General features: G+C 45.2%; 1 protein-coding gene across 1 annotated transcript in view; it reads right to left on the bottom strand.

Annotated features, from left to right (window-relative positions):
* Positions 1-27,587, bottom strand: part of PPP1R9B (protein phosphatase 1 regulatory subunit 9B) — a 65,674-nt gene that overhangs the window by 22,503 nt on the left and 15,584 nt on the right. Inside the window, exons 2-4 of the mRNA XM_033918589.1 lie at positions 15,995-16,127; positions 12,962-13,082; positions 8,806-8,910 (exon numbers count right to left, since the gene is read on the bottom strand). Coding sequence (XP_033774480.1) covers positions 8,806-8,910; positions 12,962-13,082; positions 15,995-16,127 — 359 coding nt within the window. The remainder of the gene's footprint in view (positions 1-8,805; positions 8,911-12,961; positions 13,083-15,994; positions 16,128-27,587) is intronic.

Below are 27,587 nucleotides of genomic sequence, written 5' to 3' on the forward strand. Positions count from 1 at the left end.
TGGGGGAGGGCAGGGAGAAAGATAGAAAGGGGGCAGGCAGGGCGACAGAAGGAAAGAAGGGAAACAGAAAGAAACAAAGAGAGGGGGCATGAAGAGAGAAAAAAAGAAAGGAGGGCTGGGAGAGAGGAAGAAAAAGTTGGTGGAAGGAATGAGGTCTGGAAGCATACAGCAGGCTGAAAGAAGGGAAGAAAGACTGGATACACAGTCAGAAGAAGAAAGTGCAACCAGAGACTCGTGAAATCACCAGACAACAAAGGTAGGAAAAATTATTTTATTTTCAATTTAGTGATCCAAATGTGTCCGTTTTTGAGAATTTATATCTGCTGTCTATATTTTGCCCTATGGCTCCCTATAGTGGTTTTTAGCGCAGGGAGCCTATGAGCGTCGAGAGCAGCGCTGGGCATTCAGCGCAGCTCCCTGCACTAAAAACTGCTATCGTGGTTTAGTAAAAAGGGAAAGGGGGTATTTGTCTATTTTTGTATGGTTGTTACTGAGGTGACAGTGCATAGAGTCATCTGCCTTGACCTCTTTGAAAATAACCCGGAATATAAATGATAATTAACATTTTCTCTGCGTACAGTATGCTTTGTGTGTTTAAAAATTTTTTATTGTTGGCAGATCATTTTGACTTGGTCATTTTAAAAGTAGCTTGGAAGCCGAAAAAGTGTGGATACCCCTGATCTAAAGGATGGGATAGTAACATAGTAGATGACGGCTGACAAAGACCCGAATTGTCAATGTAGTCTGCCCAACCTGATTCAATTTAAATTTTTTCTTCTTAGCTATTTCTGGGCTGACTTCCTTATGAGGAAAAGCTAAAGTGGCTAGGCCTCTTCAGCCTGGAGAAGAGACGGCTCATGGGAAATATGACTAAGGGGCCCTGAATTTTGGAACCTACTCTCCTCTTAGCGTAGGTTACAGTCATCCATAGATAAATTCAAAACTGACCTGAAAACCGTTCTTTTCATTGATACACATACCTGACTCCTTTTCCCCTCTTGACCTTCTTGGGGCAGAAGTGAGCTGGAGATGGCAGCTTGGGCTATCCTATTAAACATTATAGTTCTTCCCCCCTCTCCTCAGTGTCATGTCTTGTGTGACACATTCAATTCCCCTAGTTTAAAATTGTAAGCCGCTTAGACATACCTAAATAAACTTGAAAACTAGAGGTCTATAAAATAGCGAGTGAAGTGGAACAGGTAAATATGAATTACTTGTTTACTCTTTCCCAAAATCTAGGGGGCATGCAATGAAACTACTATGTACCTGTAGTAGATTTAAAACCAATCAGAAGGGAGAGATTTCCATAAATATGGCACCGATGCGAAAAAGATAGAATTTTGAGTAGATTTTAACCTAACCTTGTGGTCTAAGAAAGCAATGTTACTTACCGTAACAGTTGTTATCCAGGGACAGCAGGCAGCTATTCTCACTAGTGGGTGATGTCATCAGACAGAGCCCCGGTACGGACGTCTCACAAGCACGTGTTGCTTGTAGAAACTTAAAGTTTCTAGATGCCCGCACCGCGCATGCGCCGGTGCCTTCCTACCCGGAGATCCGGGCGTGTCTCCTCAGTTCAGGTAGCTAGCCTGAGAAGCCAACCCAGGGGAGGTGGGTGGGACGTGAGAATAGCTGCCTGCTGTCCCTGGATAACAACTGTTACGGTAAGTAACATTGCTTTATCCCAGGACAAGCAGGCAGGTATTCTCACTAGTGGGTGACCTCCAAGCTAACCTCAGTGGGATGGAGGGGGAGTTGGCGACTTAAGAGAATAAATTTTTCAATACTGTTTGGCCAAACTGTCCATCCCGTCTGGAGAGGGTATCCAGACAATAATGTGAGGTGAATGTGTGAACCGAGGACCAGGTGGCAGCCTTACAAATTTCCTCGATTGGTGTTGATCTGAGGAATGCTACTGAGGCTGCCATTGCTCTGACCTTATGGGCTGTGACCTTACAAGGAAGTGATAATCCAGCCTGGGCATAGCAGAAAGAGATACAAGCCGCCATCCAATTAGAGATGGTGCGCTTTGATACGGGTCTTCCCAACTTGTTAGGGTCGAAGGAGACAAAAAGTTGAGGAGTGGTTCTGTGTGGCTTGGTGCGATCCAGGTAGAAAGCCAAGGCACGTTTACAGTCTAGAGTGTGAAGGGCCGATTCTCCGTGGTGAGAATGGGGCTTAGGGAAGAATACTGGAAGTACAATGGATTGGTTGAGATGAAATTCGGAGACCACCTTAGGCAGGAATTTCGGATGAGTGCGGAGGACCACCTTGTCATGATGGAATACTGTGAATGGTGGATCCGCCATCAATGCCTGGAGTTCGCTGACTCTGCGAGCGGACGTAAGGGCTACAAGGAAAAGCACTTTCCAGGTGAGATACTTAAGAGGGGCCCTGTTGAGTGGTTCAAACGGGGGCTTCATGAGATGGGAAAGGACTACATTGAGGTCCCAAACTACTGGGGGTGGTTTGAGAGGAGGGTTAACATGGAAGAGTCCTTTCATAAATCTGGCGACCACCGGATGGGCCGAGAGGGGTTTCCCTTGTAGGGGCTGGTGGAACGCCGCAATAGCGCTCAGGTGGACTCGTATGGATGTGGACTTGAGCCCAGATTGCGATAGGTGTAGGAGATAGTCCAGCACGGAGGATAAGGAAGCTCGCTGAGGTTACTTTGACTTAGAAACACACCATGAGGAGAATCTGGTCCATTTCTGGGAGTAGCATTGTCGAGTGGCGGGCTTCCTGGAAGCTTCCAAGACCTCCCTCACTTCTTGTGAGAATTGGTGAGGGGTTACGTTGAGAGGAACCAAGCTGTCAGGTGGAGAGACTGCAGGTTGGGATGAAGCAGTGATCCTTGATGTTGAGTAAGTAGTGAAGGAAACACTGGAAGTGGTACTGGTTCCCTGCTGCTGAGTTGAAGTAGGAGGGAGAACCAAGGTTGTCTGGGCCACCGAGGAGCTATTAGAATCATGGTGGCCCGTTCGAGTTTCAGCTTGACCAGAGTCTTCTGGATCAGCGGGAATGGTGGGAACGCATATAGAAATCGTTTCCCCCAGTTCAGTAGGAAAGCATCTGCCTCGAGGCGATGAGGAGTGTAGATCCTGGAGCAAAACTGAGGCAGTTTGGAGTTGTGGGGAGCCGCAAAGAGGTCTATCTGAGGCGTCCCCCATTGCGTGAAGATTTGGTGAAGGGGGCTGGAATGGAGAGTCCATTCGTGCGGTTGTAGCAGACGGCTCAGTTTGTCTGCTAAGACGTTGTTCTCCCCCTGGATGTATACTGCTCTGAGTAGGGCGTTGTGGCGCACCGCCCAGTCCCAGACTCGTAGAGCTTCCTGGCAAAGGAGGGCCGAGCCCGTGCCTCCTTGCTTGTTGATATAATACATGGCGGCCTGATTGTCTGTGCGAATGAGGATTACCATGTCGTGAAGTAGGTGTTGGAAAGCTTGGAGCGCATTGAAGATGGCTCTGAGTTCCAGTAGATTGATTTGGTGTAGTCTTTCCGCACTGGTCCAGAATCCTTGGGTGCGGAGACCCTCCAGGTGGGCCCCCCATGCATAATTCGACGAATCGGTTGTGAGAACTTTCTGATGGGGGGGAGAGTGCATCAGCAAACCTCTGGATAGATTCGAAGAGGTCATCCACCAAAGTAGAGACTGCCGAAGAGCAGGTGTGACCAAGATGTGTTTGGATAGTGGATCGGACGTCTGATTCCACTGTGATGCCAGGGTCCACTGGGGGATCCTTAGGTGGAGTCTGGCAAAGGGTGTCACGTGTACTGTGGAGGCCATATGGCCCAGGAGCACCATCAGTTGTCTCGCCGGTAGGGTTTGGCGAGTAGACACCGACTGGCAGAGATGAAGAAGAGACTCCATGCGTTGCAGAGGCAGGAATGCTCGGAGTCGGGTGGTGTCCAGGACCGCTCCGATGAAGGGGAGGGACTGGGTGGGTTGTAGATGAGACTTGGAGAAGTTGATCTCGAAGCCCAAATTCTGGAGGAAGTAGGTTGTAGCCAAGGCCGCCGAAGTGACCTCTGGGGCTGACGGGGCCTTGATGAGCCAGTCGTCGAGGTATGGGAACACCTGTAGACCCCTGTCCCGGAGTGCTGCGGCCACTACCACCAGGCACTTTGTGAAGACTCTGGGGGACGAAGATAGGCCGAATGGTAGCACTCGATACTGTAGGTGCAGATTTCCCACCCGAAATCTGAGGAACTTTCGGGAGGCCGGGTGAATGGGGATGTGAGTGTAGGCCTCCTTGAGATCCAGGGAGCATAACCAGTCGTTCTGCTCGAGGAGGGGGTATAGAGAAGCTAAAGTCAACATGCGAAACTTCTCTTTGACCAGGAACTTGTTGAGGGCCCGAAGGTCTAAAATGGGTCGCAGGTCGCCCGTTTTCTTCGGGACGAGGAAGTACCGGGAGTAAAACCCTCGGTTCAATTGGTCTGACGGGACCGGTTCGACAGCCCGAAGCTGAAGTAAGGTTTGGACTTCCTGAAGAAGAAGGGTGGTCTGCGTCGAGCTTGAAGGATACTCTCTTGGAGGATGGTCCGGGGGGACCCGGTGGAATTGAAGAGAGTATCCTTCTCTTATGATGGTGAGGACCCATAGGTCCGTGGTTATGGCCTCCCATCGATGGTAAAAAAGATGGAGGCGGCCCCCTATGGGAGAGGCCGAGGTTATGCTCCCGGGAGGGGCGTCAAAAGGGCTGGGGAGCCTTAGGTACAGCCGGTGGCTGAGGTTTTTGCTGAGACTTCTGGGGAGGTTGTCTCTTCGCAGGCTGTCTCGCAACAGGCGTTTGTCTGGGCATGTAACGCCGCTGGTAAATCAGGGGTGGCCTGGAAGGTCGAGACTGTTGAGGTTTGGGTTTGGGCCGCAGGATGGATTGAAAAGATTTTTCATGATCCGACAGCTTCTTGGTAACAGTTTCGATAGACTCATCGAACAGGTCAGCTCCAGCACATGGTACGTTGGCGAGTCTGTCCTGTAGGTTGGGATCCATATCGATTGTACGGAGCCATGCCAGGCGACGCATAGCTACCGCGCTTGCGGCGGCGCGTGCCGAGAGTTCGAATGCATCGAAGGAGGATTGCATCAGCTGGAGGCGTAATTGGGAGAGGGAGGCTACCACTTCCTCGAACTCGAATCGAGCTTGGTTGTCTATGAACGGAGTGAACTTGCGGAGTACCGGCAAGAAGAACTCCAGATAGGAAGAGAAAAAGAAATTGTAGTTTAGCACCCGTGACGCCATCATGGAGTTTTGGTAGAATTTTCTACCAAATTTGTCCATCGTTCTCCCCTCTCGGCCTGGCGGTACAGAGGCGTAGACCTGGGAGGGATGAGAGCGTTTAAGGGAGGACTCGACCTGTAGGGATTGGTGGGAGAGTTGAGGGCCCTCGAATCCTTTATGGTGCACGATGCGGTATCGAGCATCGAGTTTGCTGGGGATCGCCGGTATGGAATACGGTGTTTCGAAACACTGCATGAAGGTCTGGTCCAGTAATTTATGCAAGGGGAGCCGAAGCGACTCCGTTGGAGGGTTAGGTAAATGCATGGTGTCCAGATACTCTTTGGAGTATCGGGAGCCCGTGTCAAGGGTCACATCCAGATCATCCGCCATTTGTTGGAGGAATGATGAGAAGGACAATTGTTCCGCCAGCGTCGGTCTGTGGGACGGGCTGGAGGAGGAGGAGGCCTCCAGGTCCATGGACATCGGGGAGTGGCAAGGAGAGTCGGGCACCGATGTCTCCTCGTACTCCGGGCCCCTCGGAGGGGACACCTCTGATGAGGAGTATCCCCTACGTTGCAGTTTTTTCTGCGGTGACACCTCCGAATGGCGTGAGGAGTGCCAGGATGAGTGTCTCGATCGGTGCCTGTCTCGGTGGCGGGACGGGGATCGGGATCATCTGTGCATCGCATGGTCTCCCGAGGCCCCCAAGTGGATAGGGCTGGAAGCGGTGGATCGCAACTGGGTTTGCGATGCGGGTTCTTGCGATGCTACCCAAGTCTGGTAAGGAGTACGGAAGAACTCTTCCTGACTATGCCCAGGGCTTCGAGTATCGATCGGAGGTCTGGTCCCATGTTGGCGCGGAGGCGTAATGGGTTCTAATGGCGGCATATCGGTAAGCGAGGCTTGCCGCGTGGGCATCGCCGCCCTCCCCCGTTCGTCCTCGTCGGTTGTCGAGGTCGAACGGTGTGGGGGAGGGGGAGGGGGCGGACCGCCCCTTTGGACCGGTACCGGGAGGTCACCCTGTATGGCAGCGATGAGCCCGGGTCCGATGGTCTGCATGAGCTCAACGAATTGAGCTTCCAGCACGGACCGTAGCGAAGCCGATAGGGAGGGATCCGCACCGAAAGGGGGTCCTCCTGCACGGACATCGCGCTCCTTCGAGGCCGAGTGCTTCTGCTTAGTAGCTTTCGGCACTTTGATGACCATTGGTGGCACTGTGGAAGGAAGAGGTACCTGAACCGAGGAGACCGGGGCAGGCACCGACGTCGAGCTCGTGGATGGTGTCGGGGTGAGCGATGCCGGTTTCACCACACTCGATGCAGGAGGGGTCGATGCCGGTTTCGCCCGAACCGGGGAGGTATCAGATGAAGTGGAGGCTGAGGGATCCTTAGCTGCGTCCATCTTGAACATCGATTCCCACAATAGGCAACGCCGCTTGAATGAGCGTGCCGTAAGGGTAGAGCAAGGCCTGCACGATTTCGGGATGTGGTCAGGGCCCAAACACTGCAAACAGCGCCAGTGAGGGTCCGTGAGTGAAATCGCGCGTTGGCACTTGCTGCACTTTTTAAACCCGGTGATTGGCCGGGACATAGGCCGGAAGATCTCCGCCGCGAGGTCGAAGCCGGTGGGCCTGAGCCACGTGGCCGGCCCGTTCGACCCGCCGGAGGAAATAATCTTCTTTTTTTTTTTTTTTTTTTTACTGAAAAAGAAAAGTACTGTTAACTGTAATTAAAAGAAAGCGAAAACGCGGACAAGGAAGGCAAATTTAACTGAATTCAGCTAGCGCATGAAGAAGTTGAACTTCTCAGCTCCGCGGAAAAGAAAGAACTGAGGAGACACGCCCGGATCTCCGGGTAGGAAGGCACCGGCGCATGCGCGGTGCGGGCATCTAGAAACTTTAAGTTTCTACAAGCAACACGTGCTTGTGAGACGTCCGTACCGGGGCTCTGTCTGATGACATCACCCACTAGTGAGAATACCTGCCTGCTTGTCCTGGGATAAAGGGGATTAAGATTTGGTTATATTATAAGAAATTTTCTTTTTTTCCTTCTTGAATTATTTTCCTTCTCTGTGTTTCATGCAGCAAGATGTATTCTTGTGAATTTTATTTCAAGGTTATAAATAAATAAATAAAAATATGCCCTAACCAACCCCTTCTTACTAAGGCATGTTAGCCGGTTTAGCACATTAGCATTTAGCATGCCTTAGTATAAGGACCCCCAAATGAGTAGATGGTAGCATCAATCTATTCAAAGTCAACGACCGCAATGATCGAGGAGGTTTATATGGACTTGGGAGATAATCAGGCTTTTAGAAAGATGCAGTAGACGTTTCTATCCTGGGCCGGTGAGATAAATGCTCAGACGCTCATTTACCTTGCTGGCCCGCAGTACAAACCTATACCACAGTTTTGTTAAAGGAGCTCTCCTTGCAATGCCCCCCTTTTACAGGGCAAAACCTTCTGACAGGACAGCAGCGTCCATTAGGGGAAAAAAAAGCGAGCAGCCCTTGCTCTCCTTGGAAGCCCCGATCTACTGTGCCAGCAGGGGAAGCCCCCAAGCTGGCAGCGGCTTTGGGGAGTCTTGTGGCTGAGTAGATCAGGGTTTCCAAGGAGAGTAGGGGCTGCTGGCTTTTTTTTTTTTCTCTTTAATGGGTACAGCTGTTATTCATGTGCCCATTATATATTTTAAAAAAGCAGCAGGCAGTTGTGTTCTGGGGCTGAGGCAGCAGCAGCAAATTGCTTCCTGTTTTGTGAGAGCACAGTGGGAGGAGTGGGACCATGGCGTGCAGTTCAGTGGCAAAGTGCTCTGTTTTGTTTTGGGGTTTTTTTGCTAGGAGCTTGCTTTAAGGTGACTGGAGGGGAGGGAAGGGGAGGAGGAGGAGGAGCTGTGCCTAACGATTGCACTTCTGAGCAAGTGCCAGGCTCAGTTTCTCGCCCCTTTTACTGGAGCTGTTCCACACAAATAGCATGCATATAATTTACATGCAACTCATATTTGTGCTGAGCATCACCCGGACAGGAAAAATTGTTCCCACCAGGGTTTGTTTGTTTTTTTACCGTGGTGTTGGAACATTGTGCATTGGGGCCTCAGTTTTCAAAGGGACCAATTTAGAATCCTAATTCCTTAACAACGGCATCTAAGTTCTTAGCAAGTGTGTTAAAGCATAGTAAAAATGTTGTTTTGGAAAGTACAAGTTACAGCATCATTTGATAAGCTTGGACTACACACATTTCAGTCTGGATTGGTACCTCCCGTAAACGCAATCCCACACCCCACAAAAGCTTGTAAGCTCTGAGCACAGGATGGTTAAGGGATTTGCTTCAGGTTATGAGTGAGGAGAGGTCGCTACTTACTGATCTAATGGCCACTTTATACGGCCCATCAGAAAAGAAGGGATAGGGAGCAGAGAGAAAGAAGGAATGGAGGAAAAGGGGCAGGAGCAGAGCAGAGACCGTCTCATGATGCTTCAGTGTGTATTTCCAAAGGCCTTGGTATATATGTTCAGGAAATACACTCCCTCTCCTAGTCCTACACCCCCATCCTTCATATCTAAAGAAAAAGATGTATCACTCTCTTACTGGACACGGCCTTTGGTGTTCCTCAGCACGGATGCTGCAAAGCTCTGTGTGACTCCAACCAAGCTGGTCCCATCCACCTCCACAATCAGATCATTAACCTGGATCCTAAAACACAGCAGGAGAACAAGGAAGAAGAGCAAAGTCAGTGGAATTATTCCAGCATCCCCCAAAGCACTGGGATGGGATGCAGCTCCCTGACAGCTCAGACCCGTTCCCTCTTGTAAGAGACACTATCTGACACATTAACCCTTTTCAAGTGTCCGATATCGTACGTGCAGTGTCAGTGTTAATGCAGATAGGAACAGATCTTCAATGCAGATTTGGAAATCTCGATGGAGTTTCAGTTAGATCAAAACACTAGATTAAAGCAGTTTCTTAGCATCTGAACCAGACAGCGTTTTCCCAGGCTTAAACCTTAGGCCTGACCCAGCAAATCCCTCCCTCCTAGTTCTATAAATTTTATTTGCTTCATTCATCTAAGACTACATAGAGCTCTCTTTAATTATAGGCTGCTCTCATATCCTCCCTTTTCCACAGTCCCTTTAGATTCCAACTGCCCTCTTATAAAACTTTGCTACACTTCACCTGTGTCTTTCTGGTAGCTAGTGACTGAGTTCAGGATTCCTGACAAGGTTGTACCAAGACCTAATACAGAGCATAATGTAACTATCTAGTCACTTTTTTAGATGGATCTGACATATGTCTTTGCTGTATCACACTGGCCATTTCATAAACTGTTCGGCTAATACCCTGTCCCAGCTCAGTCTCTACAAAACTGACAACTCTGTGAGTAATTGTACAAAACAAACCCCTCACATCAATGCAAATAAAGCTAGGGGGCAGATACAGCAAATAATATGCAGCTGTCGGAATCCCTGGGGGGGAGGAGGCAGCAGCTGGGCACAAAAAAACCAGATGTGGTTAAAAAATGGCAAAAATACTCAAGAGGAAACCTGAAGTGAAAGTAAACCTGCATAAAAACCAGTGCACAGAAACACACAGAGACAGAAGAGTCACATTCACTGCCCAAGCCCAAACCATGTGCACACAAAGATACTGTCAATGCACAATACACATGCACAGACACAATCCATGTGCACACAAAGATACTGTCAATGCACAATACACATGCACAGACACAATCCATGTGCACACAAAGATACTGTCAATGCACAATACACATGCACAGACACAATCCATGTGCACACAAAGATACTGTACACGCACAATCCACGTGCCCACAGATTCTGCATACTCACAAACCATGTGCCAAGATACAATTTTTAGAGTGAAAAATTGTCTTCCATTTTATGATGCCTACTGAACTTTGGGAATATCTCAGAACTAAGGAGAAAGAGAAGGTGACAGGAGTGTGTCCTCGTAGCAAGGAGTGAGGGTGACAGGAGTCAAGGGGCACGTCCTGGCACTAAGGAGAGAGGGTGACAGAGTAGAGAGGAAGGCACCCCTTAATCTCTCCTTGGAGGGGAGGGATTGGAGGAAAAAAAGAAGGTAGATATTGTAGACTGAATTCAGGGCAGAAATGAACTGGTCTCACTAGGCTAGGGCGGCATTAAAAGACAACACTTTCCTTCTACTGATAAAAAATGTATAATACAGTAAAGTCTGGATTAACCGATGTTTATGGAACCAACTCATTGTTGGATAAGTCAGGTAATATGGAAAACAATGGTAATCCCTTAAACAAATGAACAGAAAACATACTTTATGCATAAAGAACAAGCAAAAATAAAGACCTAGGTCCAAAAATTGTGGCACTTACTGAAAAAGCATGGTCTCAGCTCAAAGAAACATAGTTTCCTTGCAACATATAAAGCCATCTTCTCAATGGCAACAAGATGATGTGATGGTGGGGGGGGGGGAGAGGCGGATATGCTGGATAGTTGGATTTGTGAAGGATGGATATTCAAGACTGTACTGTATTCATAAGTACAAATTGGTAACTAAGAACATAAGCAATGCCTCCGCTGGGTCAGACCAGAGGTCCATCATGCCCAGCAGTCCGCTCACGTGGCAGCCCATCAGGTCCAGGACCTGTATAGTAATCCTCTATCTATACCCTTCTATCCCCTTTTCCTCCAGGAAATCATCTAATCCCTTTTTGAACTCCAAAACCGTACTCTGACCTATCACACCCTCTGGAAGCGCATTCCAGGTGTCCACCACTCTCTGGGTGAAGAAGAACTTCCTAGCATTGGTTCTGAATCTGGCCCCTCTTAACTTTTCCAAATGTCCTCTCGTTCTTGTAGTATTCGAAAGTTTGAATTATCTGTCCCTCTCCACTTTCTCTATGCCCTTCATGATCTTGTAAGTCTCTATCATGTCCCCTCTAAGCCTCCGCTTCTCTAGGGAAAAGAGCCCCAGTTTCTCTAGTCTTTCAGCATATGAAAGGTTTTCCATACCTTTTATCAATCTCGTTGCTCTTTTTTCTGTACCCTCTCGAGTATCGCCATATCCTTCTTTAACTACAGCGACCAATACTGGACGCAGTACTCCAGATGCGGGCGCACCATCGCCCGATACAACGGCAGGATAACTTCCTTCGTTCTGGTTGTAATACCTTTCTTGATTATACCTAGCATTCTATTCGTCTTTCTTAGAGGCTGCTGCGCACTGTGCCGACGGCTTCATTGTTTTGTCCACCAGTACCCCTAAGTCCCTCTCTAGGCTACTTTCACCCATTACCAGCCCTCCCATCGTATAGCTGTACATCAGGTTCCTGTTTTCCTATATGCAAGACTTTACATTTCTCCACATTAAGAAAACCAGGCCCATCCCCCTGCTCTCCACAAATAACTTTAGGCCCTGACACCCCAGCTCAAATGCAGCCTTTCCCCCCTCCATTGCCCCAGCTACAAAATAACCAGATTGTAACCACAGAAAGGCCCCCCCTTTCCCTTTCCTTTCCAGCTCTGTCTGCAGCTCACGGTTCCTGTTCGCATAATTAATCTCGCTCAGGGCTTCATTTCCAATTGTGATGGGTTTCCTTCCCCTGGCATTTACCATCAAGCAGGAACACACAGCAAATCCCTACTGGGACACAAACTGTATGCAGCAACTTAACAGGCCAGAAAAGGGCTTCTACGCTCAATAAAGGGAGACTGAGGGGATAGGACTGCATAGGACTGCCTAGAGATAGCAGCAAACGGTGCACCCCGCAAGGAGGGCCGGCTTAACTTATGGAGCAGGTGAGGATCCAGCCCAGGGCGCCAAATGCCCAGGCCATGACATCGCCAACCCGTAAGTTAAGCTAGCAGGCAGTGGTCATCTAAACTCCAGTGGTCATGGTGATTTTAAGTTGGAATATTCGGCTCTGGGCCATACCTGGCTACCAGCACTGAATACCCAGATATAAAGCGGCTACTGGCACTTATCATGGTACCAGCAACATTTAGACCAGTAGCACATAAAGTTAGGACAGCTGTTGTTTTTGCTGAACTGTGCCTTTAACTGGAGTTATCCTGGCTCTACCCTGGCATCAAGATGGTCAGTTTTAACTATCCAGATAATGCTATTGGGCAGAAACTACTCTTGCCCAATAAGTGCCACTGATTATTGACCTCTCTCTTCCTACAATGTCCAGTTTGCACACGGCAGATTCTCTATGTAGCCACGTCAGTAAAACATAGAACTGCAATGCAGCTCAGAAAATGCACACACCCACAGAGATTTCCACTTCTGTTTCCACTGATCTTTTGAAATACACCACCCTTCCCAGCGATTGACTAACATCTCATATCCTAATAATAATAAAACAGTCATTAAAAATAGAAAATAAAAAACAAAACAAAACAGATCAGGTAGGAAAATAACCCCAGGGACTAGCAGCACCCTCAGCCCATTTATTGCTAGGCGGAGTGACTCAAAAAAGTCTTTCTCTGTCCCAGCTAGGCAAGCAGAAAAAGTTCTCTACATCCCTTCTGGAGAGGCTAGTGCTGGACCTGCTTTCACCCTGGCATCCCTATTCTGGTTAAAACTAGACTTACAGGCCTCTGGGCGTAATGGAGGGGTGAAAGTGGGACGGTTCAGCCTGACCTTGAAACAGTGACAAAAATGGGAGGAGCCACAGTTGATAGATTAATTCGTTCTTCCTTCCTCCCCCCTCCCCCCACTGGAATGACATTTATTTTCACTATACCTTCCATCCCGATGGGCGGCTCCACCTTCGGTCACAGTTTTAACAAAGATTCCCAGTTTTTCCAGTCCCATGTCTGCACCAGCACCCATTCCAATAATACTGATGCCAAGCCCCTCGGAGTCTGTAATGGACAGAGTTCAAGGTCACCAGATGCTGAAGGAGGTCCACAAGGCTTAGCAACACAAGACGTCCCCCAGTCCTTTCACCTCGATCCTCTTCTCTTGGCCCCACACCCCAAACTAGACATTCATTCATTCCCCATGTGTTGGTTCCACTAAAAACCAAGCGAAGAAAGGAATCCCCCAAGTGATGGAATGAAAAACTCAAATATAGGGATGAGGTAAAATGATTAGTACATCCCCCTTAGACCAACAAAAGATTTCCTCTCTACCCCTTCTCCCCAACTTTAAAATTAATAATATCTTGGCTAGTGGGGATCCCCAAAACCCCACTAGTTGAAGAAGTCCTCTGTCCTGTCCATGCAGCAGGGAAATAGGCAGCTCATGTTCATCTGCTTGGGCCAATAGTGGTGTAGCGAGGGTGACAGGCACCCAGAGCGGTGTTGCGCCTTCCCTGCCCATGCTCCTTCTCCGCCCCCTCCTGCAGCATGCGCACCGCTTCATTTTCCCCGTATCTCTGTAACATTCCTGGTGCAAGCAGCAACTCCCAAGCTGCTAGGTGCAGATCCAGGAAGTGACATCAGAGGAAGAGCCGACGCTGGTGTGACAGAAGGTTGGGGGGTTGCTGCTCGCGCCAGGAATGTTACTGAGGTATGGGGGAACGGCAGTCGGTGGGAGGGGGGGCGGGGAAGGAACAGGAAGCAGAGAGGAGGAGAGGTGCCTGTGCCCTCACCAAGATGGCGCCCGGGACAGACCCCCCCCTTACTATGCCAATGAACACCAGTATTCCCCATTCACACTGGCGCTTCTTTTAGATGAAGAGACGGTAACGCGTTTACAACTGTCCCCTGAGGAAGGCGATGGTATCACCATAACTCGGATCCTAGTCGGGTCTTTGTCTTTGGAACTTTGCTTGTTTTAAACTTTGATACAAACTGCAAATAAAGGATTTCTGACTATTCGGTTGGATTTGACATCTCCAGTGCCTCTCATAATATAGAGGTAAACAAGGCTAAAGAGACAAGGAAGAAGTAAATCAAAGTTTCTGCTGGCAAAGCAAAATGGAGAGAGGAGCCAGTGACAGAATAAAGATGCTATGATGGACATGTCCCCTGAGGTAAGACACAACACCTAAATCTCAAAAAAGTCCACACTCTTCTAATGTCAGGAAGGCAGTAAGGACCAGATACAGTACTCCTCCGAAATTTGTGGAGGTTCGGTTCCAGGAACCCCTGCAAATTTTGAAAAATCACGAATGCGGTTTTTCGCCTGTCAAAAGGCAGGGGAGGCAGGAGAGGGCAGATAGAGAGGCAGGAGAAGGTAGCTAAAGTGCCAGCGGGTGAAGAAAATCACTCGTGGTCTGCTCCGACCGCCTCTTCCTATAGTAAAATTGGGCTACACCAATCAGGAGCTGCTTTGACACGCAGCTCCTGATTGGTGTAGCCCGACTTTAATAATAATTTTATTTCTTATATACCGCCCAACCATAAGATCCGGGCGGTCAGAGCAGACCGCGAATGAGCGAGTCCACAATTCGCGAACCGCAAATTCACGGGGGAACACTATAGTTAGAAAAATAAGAACAAGAACCAAGTTCAAGCCGCAAAAGGCTAGTGAAACGCAAGTACATGGACTAGCACAAGTGATCCCATAACAGTCATAAGTCACAAAAAAAAACCCAACTCCACCTGTTATTTCATTATAAGAATACATAAGTCCCCTCCTCATCAGACATCGGGAACTGCAGAGCTTTTCAAATAATACAGTAGAACCTTGGTTTGTGAGCATAATTCGTTCCAGAAGCATGCTTGTAATCCAAAGCACTCATATATCAAAGCAAATTGCCCCATAGGAAATAATGGAAACTCAGACGATTTGTTCCACAACCCAAAAACTAATACAAAATACTATACGTATTTGTATTGCAAGACCTCACTCATTAGAACAGTCACTATACTTCCGCAGCATCAGAGAGAGAAGAACCATCAGCTCAGTTGTGATGATGTGACGTATGTATACTATATGTACTCGTAAAGCAAGACTTTGCTCGTTTAGAATTGGCTCAGTTGTGATGTGTGTATACTGTAAGTACTTGTTTTGCAAGACTTTGCTTGTATATCAAGTTAACATTTTATAAAATGTTTTGCTTGTCTTTCAAAACACTTGCAAACCAAGTTACTTGCAATCCAAGGTTTTACTGTACTTCAAAATTCCACAAAGTCAGCATAAACTTAACAGCGCCAAAAAAAAAAAAAATACATCACTTGTGGTTGTATTAGTATACAGTATACCCCCGCAAACTCATGGTTCTGAATTCGCAGACTCAGTCATTTGCGGAATTTTCCTGTGTGTGTTTTTAAGACTACAATGACTCTGGAGAACGTCCCGAAAACACAAGACAGCAGGAGGCAGAGCAGATTGGCGGACAAACTGCAGACAGGAAGAAGTCCTCGGCACCTCTGGCGCGATCCAAGTTAAAAAAAAAAAAAAAAAAGCAAGCAAAGTGGCGAGCCACCGCCCCTGCAGCCCTCTCCCACATCTAATATGCATGGGTTTTCGAAGTTTGTGGGTGCTCCTGGAATGTAACCCCCATGAATTTCAGGGGAATTATGTATGTACTTGTGTTTTAGTGTTTCTGTAGCCTTTTGTGGCTTGAACTGAGGTATTTTTCTCCATTTTGTTTATTTTTCTAACTATCTGGTCTTTACTGGCTTCCTGACATTAGGAGAGTGGACTTTTTTGAGATTTAGGTATTATTTCTATTCTTCCCTTATATAAATTTCCTGTAATACACCGCACCCCATTATACATCCTCCAACTCCTGACCATTCCACCAGAGTGGCAATACCCGGCATGTTCTACCTTCAGCCCCTCCTCTACCCTCGACACTCTCTCCCCGTCTCAAGTCACCTACCTTTCTCCAGTTCCACAGGGAACAGTTCCAGTCTCTCCACCCGCTTCTCCAGCTCGTACTCCGCCGAGGCCGCCATGGGGTCCACGTCCTCATTCCTCCGATCATATTCGTCATTGGAGTAAGTGCTGTAGACCTAGGAGAGAAGAGGCAAAGGAGGATGTGCTACTGATCAAACAGGAAACACGCTCATCTGTGTCTTGTGGAGCCATAGTCCAAGGGAGCCCTCACCAGAAACAGGGCCCTAGGTGTTCATTTCAACTTTTGTCTCACTGCCAAGTGCTCAGGATGCATGCAAACACATCCAGTACGGTAATTAAAACTAAGAGCAGAAAGTTCTCAGAGGTCCTTATTATCTTTGCACAGCACGGAAGGATTGAGTGCCTCTCAATCTGTTCCTTGGTCTTGCTTCTACTACTTATCATGCCTGTAGCATTACTACATGTACACAGCACTGTACACAAGCACATAAGAGACAGTCCTTGCTAGACAGAGCTTACAATCTATCCAAGATAAACAAGACAAGTAATGGATTAGGACAGTGATTCCCAACCCTGTCCTGGAGGAACACCAGGCCAATCGGGTTTTCAGGCTAGCCCTAATGAATATGCATGAGAGAGATTTGTATATGATGGAAGTGATAGGCATGCAAATTTGCTTCATGCATATTCATTAGGGCTAGCCTGAAAACCCGATTGGCCTGGTGTTCCTCCAGGACAGGGTTGGGAACCACTGGATTAGGACATGATTTCCAAACCTGTCCAGGGGGGGGCTCCCCTGCCAGTCAGGTTTTCAGGGTATCCACAATGAATATTCATGAGACATCTGTATGCAAATCTCTCCCATGAATATTCATTGTGGATATCCTGAAAACCGGAGTTGCCCACCCCTGGCCTAGATAGTACTGATAGGTCAATTATGCCACCTGAGACCTACAACGGGGTGCTGAAAAGTCCTCAGCCCATCCAACCAGCTTCTTAAATTCTAAGCGTTACTTTGCCACTGTAGCTGAAAAGAGTGCAATCTTATTTCGTTAAGTGCCACTTTGCAAACATTTTAGTGTTACTACCTAGTGATTTTTGTACATGAAACTTGTTCAAGCTAAAACACAGTACAATAATGTAATTCATATGATACAATTAACCATGTGTCAGAATTTCGCTGTCACTATGAATGCTCAAAGGCCTAGATTCTGTAAAGGACGTCTAACTTCCGGCATCCACAATGCGGACCTCCATCGACTTAGGTGTCCAAAGTGGATAATAAGCCCAATTAATGACTTTAACAAGCATTAATTAGAACTTAGGTCTCAGAAAGTACTACTGGAACCCTCCTTAACAGAACCAAAATCTCTCTGCTACGGAGTGCCCCAGGGTGCATTACTATCCTCACTCCTATGCAACCTATATATGTCAAACCAGGACTTGACATCGCAGAAAAATACCAAATCAAAATCCACTCGTATGCAGACGACATACAGCTTTACCTTCCCCTAGGTCAACACCGAGATGCAAAATCTCCACTGCTGCCTAACAGAAATAAAAAACTGGATGACTACAAATAAACTACAGCTCAAGGCATCAAAAACAGAACTTCTCTGGATACACAAGGACACCTCCCATCTCTTTCTTGGGGAAATGACACCCTCACAGCCAAAGACAACGTCCGCAGCCTAGGAGTGATTCTCGACTCAAATCTGTCGCTCTCAGATCATGTAGCAAAATTAGTGTCTTCATCCTTCTATTACCTCTGCCAACTAACGTGCATCTGTGCTTATTTTTCAGAAAGTGGTTTGCCCAGCTACTGTATGTGTTTGTTTGTTGTTTTTTGTCTGTCTTTTTCTTTTTTAAAAAATATTTTTTATTATTTTTAAAAAGCCAATACAAAGTGCAACAAGTAAACAAACAACTGATACAATAAACAGCACTCATTACAATCAAATGATAAAATAAGTACATACCACCCACCCTTCCTGGATGTGTCTAACATTAAATCAGAAATCAAAGGGAAATACTAATAATCAAGTCTTACAAAATTTTGTTAATGGATCCCAAATTTCTTTTAATTTATTATAGTGTCCCAATTGTATCGAATTCATACGTTCAAACTTCTAAACTTGATATAAGGTTTCCCACCAAAAGTTATAATTCAAGGTACTGAAGGGGATAGACTTACTAGATAAGGACAGGTTGTTCACCCTCTCCAAGGTAGGGAGAACAAGAGAGCACTATCTAAAATTGAAAGGGGATAGATTCCGTACAAACGTAAGGAAGTTCTTCTTCACCCAGAGAGTGGTAGAAAGTTGGAACGCCCTTCCAGAGGCTGTTATAGGGGAAAACAACCTCCAAGGATTCAAGACAAAGTTAGACAAGTTTCTGTTGAACAAGAACGTGCGCTGGTAGGGCTAGTCTCAGTTAGGGTGCTGGTCTTAGACCAGAGGGCCGCCGCGTGAGCGGACTGCTGGGCATGATGGACCTCTGGTCTGACTCAGCAGTGGCAATTTTTATATTCTTATGTTCTATCCCAATTTTTACAGTTTTTCATAAGCTGCATAGCAACTCCTGTCATAATGAGTAGCAATCTATTCTGATTTGCATTGATTGGACTCTTGGGGATTAATAATGTTCCAAACAACACTACATCATATGACAATGATAATGGGACTCCCAATATCATATTGATTTGACTTCATATAGATCTCCAAAATTTAAGTATCAAGGGACAATAAAACAGCAGATGATCCAGTGTCCCTATATCCAGATACACGTTTGTATTATCCCGCTCTACTAGTGGGCCTACCAGCAAAAACACTCTCCTCTCTCCAAAGAGTGCGAAACGCCGCAATCTGACTCCTAAAAAACCTGGTCTTCCGTGACCACGTCATCCCTGCACTAACTTCCATGCACTGGCTGCCCATCCAAAAACAATGTGCTTTTAAAGCCTTGGGGTTAGCCTTCAAAACTTTCCACAAGATGACATCAAACTACATAGCATCAAAAGTACAAATTTACGTCACCCCAACCAATCACTGAGATCTCAAACAGAAAAACGGCTGATCCTGCCACCTGGCCGCTCACTCGTGTCTGAGACAGCCAGAAGATGCTCTTATTCTCATTACTTACCTAGATTAGGGCACATCATCCCCCCATCCATTAGATCACTAGACAGTCTTTGGAACTTCAGGAAAGCCGTGAAAACCTTCCTCTTTACAAACCCAGCTCTTTAACGACCCATGTCTACACCACTGACGGATGGATCTCAAAGACACCACCTAATACACCAAACAGAATTTCACTAAAACTCGCATGCCACCGCAAACATAACCATAATTAGTACCACATTCTTCAACAATCAAAGATGCACCCACCTGCTAAGAAAAGCTATTAACATAAGAACATAGGAATGTAAGAACATGAATGCACTCTTGTAACCCGTTCTGGGCTCCTTTTAATAAATAAATGACTAAATGCTGCACAAATAAACATCCATAATTTCGTGGATGTCCCTCAGAAAAAGCTGCGCCTAAAAAGTAGGCATGGACATGGCTTCAGTTTGGATGTCCATTTACAGAATTGTATGCTGCTCAGCGCCCGAAAGCATCTAGCTAACGCCTACAATATAGACGTTGCAAAACCAGGTCTACTTTTGAGCGTGAGCTGAGCGCTAGGTAGACACTAGTCAGGTGGATGTGACTTAGGCATCAGTTAGGTATCTGTTTATAGGTGAACGGGACCTTTATTTTGGGGTTTTAGAGGACTCCATGTTGATATTAAGCTCAAATATGTTTAATAATGCATTACTCAATCAAAGCACATCAAAAAATATATATATATTGCATATTAAACTTCTATTTTGGGGCTAAAGAGGATTCCTATTTGATAATAATAGAAAAGATGTTTAATAATGCATTAGTAATGCAAAGCACATGATATATATAGATATAGATATATATATATCATACTAAACTTCATTTCTAAAAGGTTAAAAACATAAAAGGAAATACACTACCCATGGAATAGCTATCCTTCAGAGCAAATGATGTGTCTGATGCACAATCTTGACATTAAAAAATAGAAGCTTTAGTATGCAATATATACATTTTATTCATGTGCTTTGCTTAAATAATGCATTATTAAACATAAAAAATAGAAACCCCGTTTACCTATATGAGGACGCCTAAGTCATGTCCACCTAACTGAAGCCTATCTAGCTCCCAACTCGTGCTTATGCTAGCAGTCCTCTTACTAATATATCTATAGATTTTTTTCATGTACTTTGAAAAATATAGAGGCCAAAAGAGGAATTGGACAAGTGTTCAATATACATGTTTGATATGACAGCTTGTAAATCAGGAGGATATAAGCTTGGCTTTGGAATTGACATGCAGTTTACTTTCTGAGAGCATGTGGTGCAATGGTTAAAGCTACAGCCTTAACACCCTAACATTGTTGGTTCAAATCCCATTCTGCTCCCCATGACAAAAGCAAACTAAAAAAAACAAAAAACACCCAATTAAAAGATAAATAAAATATAATAGTGGTGCCAGCATTTCACTGCACACAATTTTAATGAAAAACAGCATAAAATCGCCATTCTAATGACATAATAAGGAGACATAGAAACATAGAAATTGACGGCAGATAAGGGCCACGGCCCATCCAGTCTGCCCACCCTAATGACCCTCCCCTGCCTTTACCCTGTGTGATAACGTTATAGACGTTGTGTAGACATCTAAAAGGCAATTCTGTAAAGGACGTCTAATTATTTAGACGTGTCTAGACTCACTCAGCACCACTGAGTGTGACTCTCTACAGTGCATCTATGCATCACAAATGGTGTGAAGTTTCAAGGGCTCCTTTTACAAAGCTGCACTAGCGGGTTTAATGCGCGTGACTTTTCATCATGCGCTGACCGAAAAACTACCGCCAGCTCAAGAGGAGGCGGTAGCGGCTAGCGCAGCCCTTGGTTTAGCGCGTGCTATTCCACGCGTTAAACCACTAGCGCGGCTTTGTAAAAGGAGCCCCAAGTTTCAAGTTTCAAGCCATGTCTAGTACTTCAATGCGTATAACAATTTAAAAATAGGGGACAAAAATAACACAGTTGTATTACAAATGAACATCAAATATATACGTCCAAATTTAATTACCGATAGAAAAGGGGAGGGGGATGAACTACAATCTTTAAAGAAAATAAACATTTAAGGAGAAGACATCTGGAGGGTGACAAGGAGTAAGTATAAGAAAATGGATAAGCATAGAAGAGAAGGTAGGAAAAGTTTGCCACCTATACATAGGGTCCGACTAAGATTAAGTATTAGAGCATAAGATTTAGGGCTCCTTTTACAAAGGTGCGTTAGCGTTTTTAGCGCATGCACCAGATAAGTGCGCGGCTTGCGTGCGTGGCATTTTAGCATGCGCTATTCCGCGCGTTAAGGCCCTAACATGCCTTTGTAAAAGGAGCCCTTAGTGGTAGATGAGTTATCTTATCTATGTCTTGAAAGCGTCTTTATACAAGAAACTTTTTAAAGAACTTTTGAATTTTTCTAATGAGGGTTCACCATGTAAGTAGTTTGGTAGATTGTTCCAGATCTCCTAGTACCTATTACTTTTAAAGAAGGGATAGTCAGTAAATATTGTTCTGTTGATCAAAGTGTCCTAAATGGAGAATATGGTATCAAAAGACGATCCAGAAATATTGGTGCGTTACTTTGTCGGATTTTAAAGGTTATCCGTGCAATTTTATAAGTAATTCTGTACGATATTGGTAACCAATGTGCTTTTTGTAGAAGTGGTGTGACATGGTCGTATTTGTTTGAATTAGTAATAATTTTTATTGCTGTTTTCTTTTTTCAAATGATAATTTTGCCGTGCAAACTGAAATATCAACTGGAAACATTCAAAACTGTGTTCAAACTCTTAATGCCCAAAGGGACCAGGAATGTATGAACAACTCAATGCTAGAATGATGTATTATTTTCTCTAAACAGAGGAAAAAGATCTCAAAATCACCCAGATGACAAGTCAATTGAAAGACATCTAGAGATTCATAATCAAAATGGAAAAAAGTCTAAAAACCCGCCTAAATCAGTACTTGGATGACCTAAAAGACAGGTCGTCCAAGTGCCAATAATCGAAATGGGTTTTAGACGTATCTAAAAGCAGCTTAGGCCTTTTCACTGCTGCTGTGTGCCCAGAGTAAAAAGGGGTGTCTTTTGAGGAGTAGTAAGGATGGGAGGTGGGCTGACCCTAGACTTAGTTGTCCTGAAGCGATAATCGAAAGTTTAACCAGACTGCCTAGACGGAACTTATATGTTGTGACTTAGGCAAACTAAAAACTGGTCTAAGTGCCCAGAAGGTATCGAAAATAACCAAGACAGGGATAAAGTACAGTCCCAGTGATCAATGATCCCCCCTCCCCTCTCCATACAAATCGGAATAAAAACATACATACCTGCCTCCAGAACATCAGCACCTGACATAGGAAAGCCTAGTAGAGATGCATATAGGTGGCTTAAGTAGTCTGGGGAGTGGACCAGTGAACCATAGAGAGGAAGACCCTGATGAAAAATGTGCACCCATCAAAATGCCCCCAAAACCTACTATACCCACCTGTCTACCACCACAATAGTTCTTATGGCTGCAGATGAAACCTTTATGGCAGTACAGTAGGGTTTTGGGAGGGGAGTTGGTGGGCTCACCATGACCTACAAGGGAGTGGTGGTGATATGTTTATGTGGCACCCTTTATGTGAAGTTCACGGCAGTGCCCTGTAAGGTGCCCCACTACTTTGTTGCCACGTCTGGGTGTCCAGTCCATCACTTTGTTGACCCCTCCCACTTCCAAAAGGTAGTTTTCTAGGTATTTTGTACTTGGATGATTTTTGGGATGAGAATGTAGTATAAAGATAGACGACTTACGACTGGACGACGATCAAACGGCTGGACATAGAAGTAGACTATTCTCAAAAAAGAAATATTTTGGATATATTTTTTAAGAATGGACTTTAGACACTGCCAACTTTTTTTATTATGCCACTTCACGTATTTATGTGATGTTGTCATTAATAGTATTGGTATTCTGTTTGGCATTTATGGTATGGTATTGGTATTGGTATTTATGTGGTATTGTCATTAACAGGCTGGTATTCTGTTTTCTTTTTTCGAAAAATTGTAGTTTTACAGTGCAAACATTACTGGGTGATTAAGCTAAAAATTCTCTAACTTCGCCATTCTTAAAGATAATCTCATTTCATTTGGTACATAGAAAGTAACAACAAATAAAGCTGTAAACAAAACTTCACATTGAAATTCCACGTGGTTTCTGAGAAAACAACAAAAGGGGGTTACTTTTTTCTTTGGCCCTGTATATGTCCGTGATATTCATACAGACTCCTGAGATTCATCCTTTCACACCCGACCTTCCTCTCCATCCATCTGGCTCAGACACATTGCGACTCCCACCACTCTCTACTTTGCACAGGAATGGCATGAATATTTCATTGGATTACCCCCCAGTTTCTTCATGGCCCTTTCTTAAGGCCCTGAGATCCTGGTGCCATAAGCTTTCATTTGCCCACTACCTGGGATTTTTTTTTCTGTTTTAGGTTTTGCTTTCCCCCAACCTAGTGCTTCTAAACTGGGTCACTGCACTAGTGATGGTCGTAACAAGAAAGCACCAGGACTTCTTCCAGAACCCTAAAACTGTGAGCCCACCCCCCAATCTGGAACTTTCATAATGACCACAAATCCCTCTCCTCGCCCTGAGGGCTGTGAATGCCGTCTCTGCTGTACCTCCAGCTCAAGCTCAAGCACTGAACCGGGCCACTGTGCTAGCCCAAAGAGCAAAAGTTTAATACTGTCATAAGACCTCAATGGTAGGAAGTATCCAAGGACCCTGACAAAGTGTTAATGTGCAGAATGGATTGTTTATTTGGGATAAGCCTTTCCTGGTACAGAGATGTCAAGTTACTCAGTTCCAAGCCAGAGATTTTGGGACAGTCCTGGATGTCTGACCACCCCATCCTGGTGCATTATGGAACTTGCAGCGTTAATTTCAATGGGCAGAATCAGCAGTACAAATCCCACACTGCTTTGGAATGTAAGTCTTCAAAACCAGGACTGCTCAGAAAGTCTCCAGCCTGAAACTGGGTAACTTGACATCTCTGCTGTTATTTCTTTCACATGCCTAAATATGGCTTAGCCTGGGTGCCACATGGCCATCTCATCCACAAAACCTACCAACAACTTCCACTGCTCTACCATCAGCCCTCTTCCTTTTCACCCCTTTATTTTTAGGACTGCACCCCTCGTGTGTGACTTCCCACTCATTCTCCACTGAAAAGAGAAGCACTCAAGAGATAGCTTGAGAAGGACATGAAAGAATGCCTTTTATTACCCTCTTTCCCTCAAAAATATGATTTTTTTGCCAAGAAACCAAGACAAATTCTATGCCAAAAATAAAACTGCACACAAAAGTCACAATTGGCAAATCAATACAGAGCCAAGGAGATGGGGGATGGTCTAGAAAAAAAACTACTGGGCAGACTTGCACGGTCTGTGTCTGTGTATGGCCGTTTGGTGGAGGATGGGCTGGGGAGGGCTTCAGTGGCTGGGAGGGTGTAGATGGGCTGGAGTAGGTTTTAACGGAGATTTTGGCAGTAGGAACCGAAGCACAGTATCGGGTAGAGCTTTGGATTCTTGCCCAGAAATAGCTAAGAAGAAAAAAAAAAAAAAAAAAATTTAAATTGAATCAGGTTGGGCAGACTGGATGGACCATTCGGGTCTTTATCTGCCGTCATCTACTATCCCATCAAGCACCCTATCATAAAGAAACTTCTGCCCAAAATGCCCCTTTCCCGAGCCCCAGATTCCAAGAATAAAAGGGCAGAGCGACAACAGGTGAATAACCAGGTAGGGTACTGACCCCCAACCAAATAAGACCCTCAACCCTTCAGGAAGAGAAAGAAGGAAATCCCCAGCATCAAAACTATTTATTCCCCCTTATCTTGCAAGTGAGGGTTTTTCATAGCAGCAGCAATACTCCCAGCTTTCTCCTGCCACCAACAAAAAGTGCCAGAGAAATTGTTTTAATTTCATGGGGATATCATCTCGCAGGGCTTCCTCCAACAAACAGATCTTATCAGGGGTATATTTAATCCTGGAATCTTCACAAGGGAATTATAAAATTACGTGCAAAAAAATTCTCAAGTTAATTCCACCACATGTGACTCCATCCATCTGCTCCATAACTTTGCTATCAAAGCAGAAAACAGAACCACCTCCTTGACAGATGCTAATAGGAACTGAATGGGCCCCCTAGCAAAATCTTCAACTGTGCACCCCAAAGTTAACAGAAATAGAGCACAGGAAATGTATCTCTTCAATTCAATGGCCTGGGTAATCCGATTGTCACCAAACCTTGTTCCCGTTTCTTCATAACAGTTAGAGAAGTGATGTGAGAACTAGGTTCAATTCCTTATTTTATTTCTATTTAGTCACTTATTTAGCCCAAAGGAGCCCAGAATGGTTTACAGGAGTACATTTATAGTATGGGTAGGACAAATTTTAGTGAGACATAGACTTTACAACATTTACAGAGTTTACAGTATAGACATAACATGCAGACTTATAATGGACATAGGGTGGTTTAAATTCAGCATTTTCAGTGTAGAGATAGTAGCAAGTCTCTCTAAACTTCTCTGTACCAAGTTCTTCTACTTTTCTTTGGAGTTCCTTTCTATATCAATTCCTGTAAACCGTGCCGAGCTCCACTTCTGTGGAGATGATGCGGTATACAAACTTAAGGTTTAGTTTAGGAAGTGGAATAGCTTTTCTTTGCAGGTGGGTGCAACTCTGATTGTCAGAGAATGTTGTAGAAATTCAAGTTATATTTGCGGTGGCATGCGAGTTTTAGCGAGTTTCCGTTTGGTATATTAGGTGGTGTCTTTGGGATTCCATCCATCCGGGGTATAGATGTGGGTCTTCCCGGAGCTGGGTTTGTAAAGAGGAAGGTTTTCATGGCTTTCCTGAAGTTCCAAAGACTGTCTAGTAATCTAATGGAAGAGGGAATGATGTATTGGGAATATGAGCGTCTTCAGGCTGTCTCAGACGTGAGTGAGCGGCCTGGTGGCAGGACCAGCTGTTTTTCTTTGGGATCTCAGTGATCGGTTGGGGAAGTAATTTTGAAGTTTTGATGCTTTGTGGTTTGGTGTCATTTTGTGGAATGTCTTGAAAGCTAGCACTATGGCTTTAAAGGCGCATCGTTTTTGGTGGGCAGCCAATGCATGGATGTTAGTGCAGGGGAGACATGGTTGTGGAAGCCCAAATTTTTTAGGAGTCAGGATTGCGGTGTTTTGCACACCTTGTAGACAGGAGAGTCATTTATCCCTCTGCTACGCCCAGGTACAAAATGAGTACCTGCATATAATATGTAAACCACAGAAAGACGGTATATCAATCCCATCCCCTTTTAAATAAATATCAAGTCACAGAGTTTACACCTGGATCAATCGCTGCTCACTTTCAAAAAGCAATTTAACTCATTCTTTTTCCAGCAAGGTTTTTCTTCATGTGAGTACTGAGAGAATTTTTATCTTCCGTTTGGTAGAGTTGTATGTAATGTTTATTTATATTGTTTCTTGATTTTATCGTTGTTTTCTATTTATTTTACTTATGATCTTGATAATGTATTTTTATTTTGTACGCTTCTGAGATTGGGCGAGATTAATGATTTTTAAAAAAATAAAAACTTCGTATGAATGCAAAATCAAATCCTTATGAGCCACTTCATCGAAAAGAGCCTGCTTGAACACAAGAATGAGAACGTCAAATGTACCTCAAAGAAAAACACCTAATCTGAAAAAAACTGAACTAAAGTAGGCTCATTAAGACGGTAATCTTATAACCATGAGTTTATTATTAGGCGCCCGGAGAGCACCTGCAAGGAGCCTATTTTTTAAAGGAACATAGGCACTTAGGAGCAAATTCTGTAAATGGCATCTAAAAAGATAGGACCCTATAATGTAGGCATCTAGGCCCATATTCTATACACGGCATTGGTAAGCATCCTACCAGCGCCTAAACTAAATGAAAACTGATATCTTAAAACGATTTTTACGGCGCCTACAAAACTGGCACCTAACACCACTGTAGGCGTGACTTATGCCTACGGTGGCATTAGGTGCCTTACAGAGCCTACCGAGGCATAATTCACGTCAAAAGTAGGCGTTGGAAATGTAGGCCTTGAAAACCCTGGTCTAAGTTTCCAGCACCTATCTTTGTTGGAGGTACGATTCTCTAACATGCAATCAGCAGCCACTTTTAAGATGGCCACTGACAAGGGCGTTGTTTAGAGAATCCGGGCCTACTGCGTATCGATAATGCTTAAGAACCTTCTATTTGTGCCTAACTTAAAACTTAAGTACCTGCAATGTAGGCCAGGATTTTAAAGGCCTACATTATAGTTGCTTAAGTCCTTTAGAGAATCACACCTGGCAGCGACAAAAGTCCTTCTCTACTCCTAAACCCGCTTACTTGGGTGGTTGCCTAGGTGACATGAGATAGGTGTCTATCTTTTGTAGAATCGAGCCTCTGAAGATA

Source organism: Geotrypetes seraphini, chromosome 13 (genome assembly GCF_902459505.1).
Source record: "Geotrypetes seraphini chromosome 13, aGeoSer1.1, whole genome shotgun sequence".
Taxonomy (NCBI): Eukaryota; Metazoa; Chordata; class Amphibia; order Gymnophiona; family Dermophiidae; genus Geotrypetes; species Geotrypetes seraphini.